We start from the raw sequence: 9517 nt of genomic DNA, 5'->3' as shown, positions 1-9517 counted from the left end.
GTTGGCACAAGTCATGCAGTACAGTAACATGCACACGCACACATACTCACGCACTCACACACAGACACAAAGACATATTGGGACTAGGTATCCTGGGGGTCACCTACACCTGAAGGACATTACAAGGGTCTAAACTGCTTTTGAGATTATTATGATGACTTGGATGACTGAGAATATTCATGAATATACTCTACCAAGAAAAATTAACTATAAATAAGGTGCCAACTGAAAAAAATTGATGTTACAAAAGTTGTTTTATTAGCATCTTTTCTAGAATAGGATGCCCAGTTTGAACATATGACTGGAGATTCTCAAATTCCCAAACATACAGTACATTTTGTTGCTTATTATTATTAACAGTGAATTGACCTCCAAGAATTGTCTTGCAATCCAACTTCTTTGCATAAACAGGTATCACTGGCTCTACACAGGGTTCAGTTGATTTTTGAAGCTAACCTGAGGAAGCCAAAGATATGCAAAGAATGTTTTTTTTAAAATTGCTACATGATTCTGCAGGTCTCAATATGGCCCTCAGCTAGCATTCTGAAACTTCCAAAACTTTACCTTGGCAGAAACAAAAGCTTCAGTCATTTAAACATACTTAGACAGCATCCAGATTGTATTAAATTAAATCAATGGAATTCTATCACTGCACCATGAAGTGTTCCACAGCAGCATTTAACAAAAAATAATTTATCATGTTTGCTAAATGTTTAAAGTTCAAATGCAAGCATAGCAACTCAAAGAGAAGGGTTTCTATGCTCCTCTCAATATCCTTTCTCAAAGTCAAACTACCTTTTATAAAATAAATTAAAAAATCCATGAAAATTGAAATCTGCTTCACATGTTCCTTACTGATGGTTTTGGTCAGAAAGGCAAATATTTCACATCAATCAGTAGGAGTCCGAGAGAGTTTTTTTTTTTTTCTTATCCGATAGAAGTCTTTTCTACACTGCCTGTTGAGCATGGTTTCTCTCCTCGGCTTCAGGTTCTTTGTCCTGATTCCAGTCTCTGAGTCCTTCTGGGAGGCTAGTGTCCTCCTCAAAGCTCCCTGTTCCCTCCACAAACTCCTCATATGTTGACTTCTCCTCAAAGGGACGTGGGCCGAGCAACTCTATCATGTCTGATTTGTGCAGAACTTCCATCTCCAAGAGACGCTTCCCCACCTGAGAATAAAACCAGCGTTAAATGCGGTATTTCTTTTATTTATTATTCAGTTTGTCATTTACATATGTGTATCTGAGTCTTACCATCTCCACCAGGTCCTTCTTGTCCTGGATGAGCTGCATGGTCCTCTCATACGCTCGGTCCACCAGTTCTCTGACCTCACTGTCGATCAGCTCAGCCGTCGCCTCGCTGTACGGTTTCTCCATAATCATCTCCCCCTGCCTGGGCATATCGAACGACACCTGTCCCACCTTCTCACTCATACCAAACTGAACCACCTAGTGGGGGAAAGTACCACAAGAAGATGTAAGGAGGAAGTGTGATGGGTGGTTATGTGGGCGGTGTGTGGGAGCTTTGAGAGGGTGTGTGTATCTCTGTACCTGAGCGTAGGCCGATTGAGTGACCTTCTTGAGGTCATCGTGCGCTCCAGTCGTGATCTGACTGAAGAAGACCTGCTCGGCCACACGACCTCCCAGCATCATGCACATTCTGTCGAACAGCTGCTCCCTGCTGTACAGATACTGCTCCTTGGGCAGATACTGAGCGTAACCCAGACCCTTACCACGGGGGATGATTGACACCTGAACACCAACAACAATATGCATTTAAAATTACTTTTTTTTTTCTCTACAGTAGGGCCTTCAACATGTCTAAACCAAGGACCTCAAAGTGGAGCAGGACCCTGTCTTACATTAGCAGCATAAAATTTTGTTTCATAATAAAAACAGATACAATGCAAATATCAACTTGGTGATTGTATTATCTTCATGCATTAAATGTATTGTAGAATTGATATTTTTGAACTACTGCACTAAGATCATGAACATTTTAAAATGTATGACATGAGCTACACTTAATATATGTCACTGTCCACTTAGCTGTTTTTATCTAAAATATATAATTTATAAGACCGTATATATATGTTCTGACCTCCCTGCAGTACCCTTCTGGACCGCCGGGGGGCGGTAAACACCTTACTGACAATCGTCTTTATTCCAAATAAAGGAATAAAATAATGACGGTGGAAAATCAGATCATTTTCAAAAGAATATATTGTTATTACGTGTTTCAAAGTGTTAGAACTACTAATTCAGGGTACATCTAAGACAACAGCCACTGACAGCTGGTGAGGTTTGAGTATAAATGAGTTGTACCTTCAGCAGTGGGTCTGCGTGCTGCAGGAACCAGCCTACAACAGCATGGCCGGCTTCATGGTAGGCTACGATCTTCTTCTCTGTGGGCTGAAGGACCTGAGTCCTCTTCTCCAGACCTGGAAAGACACAAACACCCTCACTTAGACAAAGACAATGTACCAGCAATATGAAAAATCAAATTTATACATGATCAAACTATGAAAAGATTTGGTCACATGACACTGACCTCCAATGACCCGGTCGATGGCCTGTTCAAAATGCTTATTGTTGACACATGGATGCAGGTACCGAGCCGCAATCAGAGCTGCTTCGTTGCAGACGTTTGCGATATCCGCCCCTGATTGAGACAAATGGAGCAACAAACTATTTAAATAGTTATTTTAACACAAACAAGTAATAAACATAATTATTTTTCCAGTTCCATTTCTACATAATAGGACTAACACTTTATATATATTTGAAAAACACATTAGTACTACAGACCGGTGAATCCTGGCGTAGCAGCAGCCATCCTTCTAGCCACAATGTCTTTGTCCAGGTCTGGGTCGACTTTGATTGGTCGAAGGTGGACTTTAAAGATAGACGCCCTGCCCTTGATGTCAGGAGGACCTGAAGGAGACATGACATGTTCATAAAGATCCAGTTCAATTATATTGTGGTTTGGTTTTTTTTTTTTTTGGGGCAGGTATTGGATGAGAACATGATGAAGTCTGTTGAACTCTTACCAATGTAGATCTGCCTGTCAAAGCGTCCGGGTCTCATTAGAGCAGGATCCAGGATGTCAGGTCTGTTGGTTCCAGCCAGGACCACCACATTAGTCGATGTGTTAAACCCTGCAAACACACAAAATTAAAGAACTTTACTATCACATCAGGCTCAAAGGTAAGAAGCTAGAAGAATCAGACGGCTTCTGGTCTTCAGCCTACCATCCATCTCCACCAGCAGCTGGTTGAGTGTGTTCTCCTGCTCACTCTGACCATCCATGTTACCTCCTCTCTTCTTCCCTACAGCATCAATCTCGTCGATGAAGAGGATACAGGGAGCATTCTTTCTCGCCATATCAAACATGTCTCTTACCTTCAAAGGAGAAAGCCATCAGTTCATCTTTCAGCCATCACTTGAAATATCTGGTGAATTCACAAATACAATGGTTTGATTTTTAAGACTCACCCTGGCTGGACCTACACCAACAAACATCTCCAGGAACTCAGAGCCGTTGACAGTGATAAAGGGAACGTTGGCTTCACCTGCGGTGGCTTTGGCCAGCAGTGTTTTTCCTGTTCCAGGAGGTCCTGACAGCACTGCACCCTGGGATATTGCACACAGGTTAAGTTTTACTTAATGTTTGATAAGCTTCAAGTGGTAACAGATTCTATCCAAATGTGCAGGGTGTGTTTGTAATTACTTCTATAGTTACAAAAAATGAACATTAAAAACATAATGTTACTGTATGGCATTGTTTTAAAACAAAAACTGTTGATCCCACAGGTGCTTCTACAGAATCAAATGTGGCTTCTATGTACAATATGTAGACACTCGTGTTAAACAACAAAAACAGTGAAAAGCTGGTAGGAATCCTTTTAAATGGTTGGTAATTTTGCCAACAATAAGAACTTGAACCTCAGGTGGAATGGTGTTCAGTACCTTGGGTATTTTGGCCCCGAGGTCCTTGTACTGCTTTGGGTTCTTCAGGAAGTTGACAAACTCCAGGATCTCCACTTTGGCCTCCTCACAGCCGGCGACATCTTTAAACTTCACATCGATGTTGTCCTTTATCATTTTTGCTCTAGACTCCCCCATGTTAAAGGGCCCAGCCCTCCCACCCCTGGTGCCTCCACCCATTGGTCCTCGCCGCATGTTAAATAGTATGAAACCAATTAGCAGCAGAGGAGGGAGAAAGCTGGTAAGAAAAGAGCTGTGGGGAAAAAAAGACAAAAATAAAATCTTTGGAGTCCTTTTCTTTCACATTACATGCAGTGATCTAACAGAAATGTTATCAAACTAACCCAGGCACTACATACACATTGTTGTGTTATGCTCACCCATCACTCTCTGTGCTGTAGATAACCGTAGTCTGTTCTGATGGCGGTAACTCCAGCTCCATGTGAGCCGCCTCCAGGTTTCTCTCGAAGGTGTCGACACTACCAATGTTAAACCAAAGGTAGCCCTGTGTACAGGATTCAACATTGATTTGTGGTTATCGATACTGTACAAGGCCACAAGTGATAGCTGACAAGATGATACTTTTTGAAATATGTATTTGACACAAATAGCAATTTCATTAATATGTAGTTAGAGAGACATATTAATGAGAGACCAGAGGAGGTGGCGACAATTATTAAAGGTTATGTATAATTGTACTTAAAGTTTTGACAATACAATAATACTTTTATAGTACATTTATACTAATACAAACACATCGCTTAAAGATGATTTAAAGTTGACTTGACTTGATAATACACTTTTCAGACAAATACAAAAACTTCTAACCTATCTTACTAAACAACAAATGTTCCAAAAGTTCTGATTGTCTCTGCTCACCTTTTCAACCTCAGTTCCTGGTACCAGATTGACCTTAACATATTGTTTGTTAATGACCTCTAACCGATCCACCTGCAAGAAAAATAAATAAAAAGAATATGTAGAGAGAGAAAAATGAAACAACCTGCCTGAGCTGATAAATATCTCAGTTTGCTTCTCACCAGGCCTCGGCTCAGGTACCGGTGAACAAAGTCCTTCCAGGTGATCTCTCTGCCCCTGTCTCTGAAGTAGAAGTAGAGCAGAGTTGAACCGACTCCAGCCACAGTGATGGCCATGTAACGGAAATCCCTATCATCCCAGGGAACATCTCCCTGAACAGCAGTAGATAAACAGGTGTGAGCATTGCAAAACCTCTCTGCTTTTAACAGCGACACATTGGGCTTCACTAACCTTCTGCATTCGGCTCCACCAGTCTTTTCCTGCACCACCGCCTTTCTTTCCTCCTCCATCTGAGAAAGAAAACTTATTTTACACATCTCACATAAAAACTGAAGCAAAACCATCTGACAGCTTACAATTATTGTTTCTAAAATACATGCAGCTGTAACGCATTCTTTTCACTTCCTCACCTTTGGGTTCTGTGGAGTAAAGTCGCCGCTGAGCAAAGCGGAACCTGTGATTCAACAGGAGTTTTGTTGTAGAAAAATTCTGCAAAACATTTCAAAAGTCTTATAAATATGGTTTATTATATTGTTTTACACAGGAACCTATAGTCTTGTTGCAGTGTGAGTCAGATTTTGCTATGAATTCTAGAAGCATAGCAATGTAAATATTTATTCAAAATTTAAGAATACTGTACTTTGACTCAGCAAAAAACTTGGGAACCAGATAATCCCTGCTGATTTACCAAATCCAACCTTGGCTGACTCATTGACCCTGACTGCTTTAAAATTACAGCTCACACATAAACAAACTCTTTGTGAAAGTCAGTTTAAAAAAATAAATAAATAAGGGTCTCAGAAGCTTCCTTTGACTCAGTGACTAAGAGAGTAATTCACATTTAGGAGAAATGGTTAGAATTACCTCAGCTTTGCTGAACCTACAACTAAAGGTCAACAAACAAACTCAGTGACATTGTGTTTGTTTACTTTTAGTCTGGATGCAGTTTGGCGCAAGTGTATGTGTGCTTTTTAAAAACAAATAAATCTTTGTCGACTCACAAAGACATTAGGTCTACAGTATGCTTTTGTTTATTGTAGTAATGTCACCATGGGAACTCTGAAAACTGGACTAAAATCATGATAAACACTCAATTCTACAAACACAAAATTCTTATATTTCTGATTAAATGATTCATTAATCACGGCAAGTGTTGACAAAATACTTTTGAGTATTTGGTGATTGCAACATTGACATCAGATGCAAATGTTAATCTGTGTCTGGAAACACGTAGGTCAAGTAAAACAACTGGATCTACCTTGAATCTTACGTTGTTAAAGGATGTCGCCTCAAACAGCAGTACTTATTGTTTAAACAAATGCACCATACTAGATGAACAGAACAAGTTTTTTTAAATAATTTACCACACGAAGATACATTAATACGTATACAATGAGATACAGAAAGCAAAACTGGCAGCAATTTCTTTCAAAAACTGTAATTGTGTTTGAAAACCCCAACTTTTAGTCGTATAAAAGACTCGTGCTATATTTTTTTTTTAATGCACCGACTTTAGAATGTACAGCCCTTCTGACTTGACACGAAATCAAAACATCTTTCTGTTTACGGTGATAAAGCGATAAGGACTTCGTGTCGTGAAAGATTACAACACCGAGCCGTGACTTGCATAAACAGCGGCATGTTGAATGCGTTTTGTAACAAAGAAAGCGACCGCAAACAACTTAATTATTATATTAAAACAATGCAACTAAAATGTAGGATTATACGATTGCATAACCAAGTTTGAAATTGTAATTACTTGACAAGTATTTTAGTCATTAATTTCCACTCCGATACAACTTCTAGCCACAGGACGTTTATATAGTAATGTAAGCACCTAATAACAAATAGAAGACATTTTTAACTTAACATCTACATCTACTTTACTCACCGTGGTAGCAGAGCTCCGGTACTTGGATGTGGAACACAGTCTCTTGAAAGCTGAGAACCGGACCACTTCTGCTCGACACAGACGCTGAGTAGCTACCGAGAGGAGCCTCAGTACCTGAGACATCCTCTCTCAGCGGTCTGTGCAATCTCTAAAATGGCAACTTATTATTTGACTTTTTCCAGAGTACTCCGCGTACAGTACACCGAGAAACCTTGTGCTAACTAACTGCGTGAAATGTCAACGTAAGGACCACACGATGGTGATGTAAAGGTCTAGGGCTGTCTCTAAATGTGCCTGTCTGAAATTGGTGAGACACAAATTTGCTTGAGAGTTATAATGCATAATAATAAAATCGTTCCGTTTATTAAAAGGCGAATACACTATCTGTAAAAAACTATTGTCCATGAGACAAATTTAAATACACAGAACATTTTAATATTACCATTTTATGTTCAGGGATTTATAGGGACGTAATGGTAGTTCTCCGTTTTACCATGTATGCTTTTTGTCCTCAACCACGATCCATAGAAACCTGGAAAGTTCAGATTTTTAAAGAAACAGGATAGTTCTGAACCTGTATAGCTATATAGAGGCAATATATTTTGTATGGGCATTGAAAAGAAGTACACCAACTCCAGACTATACCTCGAGCTTTTCAACTGTCGTAATATGGCATCAGAAATTTTCCAGGAGTACTGCAAGGTCCTGTTTTTGACTGCCCACCAGCTGCAGGATAACTACTATTTTCACATATTTTGAAGAGTGGGTCTCTTATATTTCCACTTTTTCACTCAATTACAAATCAGAAGAGCAGATTTATAAGATTAAATGATGGAATAATTAAATTGAAAAAATTCTGATTTTGGCACTAAATAACTGTGTGTGACACAGCTATAAAATCGACATGTGTTGATTTGCCTAAGTTAGTTTCCAGTTTTTTCTCAGGCATCAACATAGGCCCTCTGATGGTGTTTGGCTGAAATTAAAATATAAACATCCTGTGCTGTTATATTAATATTGTTTATTCAGATTCATGACCTCAGCTTTCAATGTAGGTATAGTAAGAAGTCCCGCTTATGAGCAGATTCAAGTGTAACCTCTGTTCAGGGCGTCTGATGGTGAAAACAACCTAAAAACACAAATATACACATTTAATGTTTATTTTAGAAATGTGACAACTTATTAATTAAATTGTTAGGCGCTAAAGATTTGATGGCTATGCTGTCGACAGACAAAAATGACATTTGTTAAGAAGTACTTATCACCATCCATTATCATCATCAAAGAATTTATCACTTATAGATAATCTAATTTAATGATCTATTTCTCAACCTAAACAAACCATCTATATAAATCCATAAGTCTTTTTTTCTTATTCGCATTTTGGAGCAATGCTCACCTCGATGTACGGGTGGATGGAGGTCAGGCACAGACTTTCCCAGTATGAACTAGTCTCAAAGCGCACCTTGTACATGCCTGGGGTGAAATCTTCTCGGTTGATCATTCCTAAGCAGCAACCATTTTCATCTGTTAATCTAAAGAGGCACCAAACAGGTTACTTGTTACAGGTTGAAAAAGTATATTTTAGATTTATATTTAGTCCATATTTAAAATGTCTAAAAAGAAGAAAAAAACACTTCCAAAACTTACCCTACACCCAGCATGTTCCAGATAATCAGTTCAGAGCTGAGTCGATGCAGACTCACGTCCATCTTGATTGCTGGAATTCCACCTCCTGTGTTCAGCACATGTATGGAGAGTGGGCTGGACCCTGATGCTGTTGCTGCTGCTGCCATCGTCAGCTGGACAGTTGTAAAGATCTGTTAGTCCTAACTGTGTAATCCACCGGTGTCTCTCTGCCTAAAATTAGGACCATAAGGAAAAACAGGAACTAAATTCCAAATACTAAATTTAATGTTAATAAATGAATCCCTTGTAATATTAGACAAAAAATGTTATCTTAGTATCCACATTAACGTCTGTTTAGTACACCAAGTTGTAACAGGCTATTGTTGAATATATTTGCTTTTCTCACTGAAGAAAATCAATGGTTGACAAGCAGATTAAAGCAATGGGTAACAACAACAAAGGTCAGGACTCAGCTCTGTTGTTCCTACTTCAACTGTTCAACCACAAACCTGTTATCTACTGTTGTTAGAGCTTAAGATGACATGAGGGGAAAATGTCATATATAAATGCTTCAATTACAAAGTAATCACAACCAGAAATACTACTGTAAAGTTGTTGAAGTTGCTGAAGTCATTTGGATAAAACAGGGATAAAAGCTTGGAGTAAATAGAAAGACAGAGACGTCAAAGGCTTGTATAGTAGACCCAGAAAAAATGACACCCCCTTCAGAACATTCACTCAGTGCAGAATTCTTACCTCGCTCTTGTCACTTCACTGAGCTGCAGCCACTGCATTCCCTTCTCCACTCAGGCTAATGTGTTAACAGACCTGCACTTACAAAGGTTCTCAAAGGGTGGAATGAATGATTAAAAGCTGCTGAGAAGGCATTTAGGTTTTGATTAAAGAGCATGTGACTAACTTACTGATAACATATTCACTGAGAAATACCAGCCTAATTAGAAAATCAGTTATTCAA

At 39.1% G+C, this 9517-nt stretch overlaps 2 protein-coding genes across 3 annotated transcripts; both read right to left on the bottom strand.

Annotated features, from left to right (window-relative positions):
* Nucleotides 1–235: 235 nt before the first annotated feature.
* afg3l1 (AFG3-like AAA ATPase 1) lies at nucleotides 236–7153 on the bottom strand. Its single transcript, XM_008311587.3, has 16 exons — nucleotides 6913–7153; nucleotides 5432–5510; nucleotides 5253–5311; nucleotides 5024–5173; nucleotides 4863–4934; nucleotides 4364–4488; nucleotides 3966–4236; nucleotides 3492–3629; nucleotides 3248–3398; nucleotides 3047–3154; nucleotides 2805–2930; nucleotides 2548–2658; nucleotides 2322–2437; nucleotides 1548–1748; nucleotides 1251–1445; nucleotides 236–1166 (listed from the first exon to the last, which is right to left on the bottom strand). The coding sequence occupies exons 1-16, from the start codon at nucleotides 7033–7035 to the stop codon at nucleotides 948–950; spliced, it is 2244 nt and encodes a 747-aa protein (XP_008309809.1). The 5' UTR covers nucleotides 7036–7153; the 3' UTR covers nucleotides 236–947.
* Nucleotides 7154–7913: 760 nt separating this feature from the next.
* LOC103379904 (5-hydroxyisourate hydrolase-like) lies at nucleotides 7914–9417 on the bottom strand. Of its 2 annotated transcripts, none has more exons than XM_008311616.3 (4): nucleotides 9298–9417; nucleotides 8563–8772; nucleotides 8312–8447; nucleotides 7914–8041 (listed from the first exon to the last, which is right to left on the bottom strand). In XM_008311616.3, the coding sequence occupies exons 2-4, from the start codon at nucleotides 8706–8708 to the stop codon at nucleotides 7952–7954; spliced, it is 372 nt and encodes a 123-aa protein (XP_008309838.1). In that variant the 5' UTR covers nucleotides 8709–8772; nucleotides 9298–9417; the 3' UTR covers nucleotides 7914–7951. The 2 variants fall into 2 exon arrangements, with proteins under 2 accessions (XP_008309838.1, XP_024911995.1); XM_025056227.1 differs by having other exon boundaries at nucleotides 8563–8714; nucleotides 9298–9377.
* Nucleotides 9418–9517: the final 100 nt, after the last annotated feature.

The sequence above is a fragment of the Cynoglossus semilaevis genome, chromosome 6 (assembly GCF_000523025.1).
Source record: "Cynoglossus semilaevis isolate Cse_v1.0 chromosome 6, Cse_v1.0, whole genome shotgun sequence".
NCBI classification, from domain to species: domain Eukaryota; kingdom Metazoa; phylum Chordata; class Actinopteri; order Pleuronectiformes; family Cynoglossidae; genus Cynoglossus; species Cynoglossus semilaevis.
The sequence above is the reverse complement of the archived record's forward strand: the minus strand, read 5'-3'. Positions and strand labels throughout refer to the sequence as shown.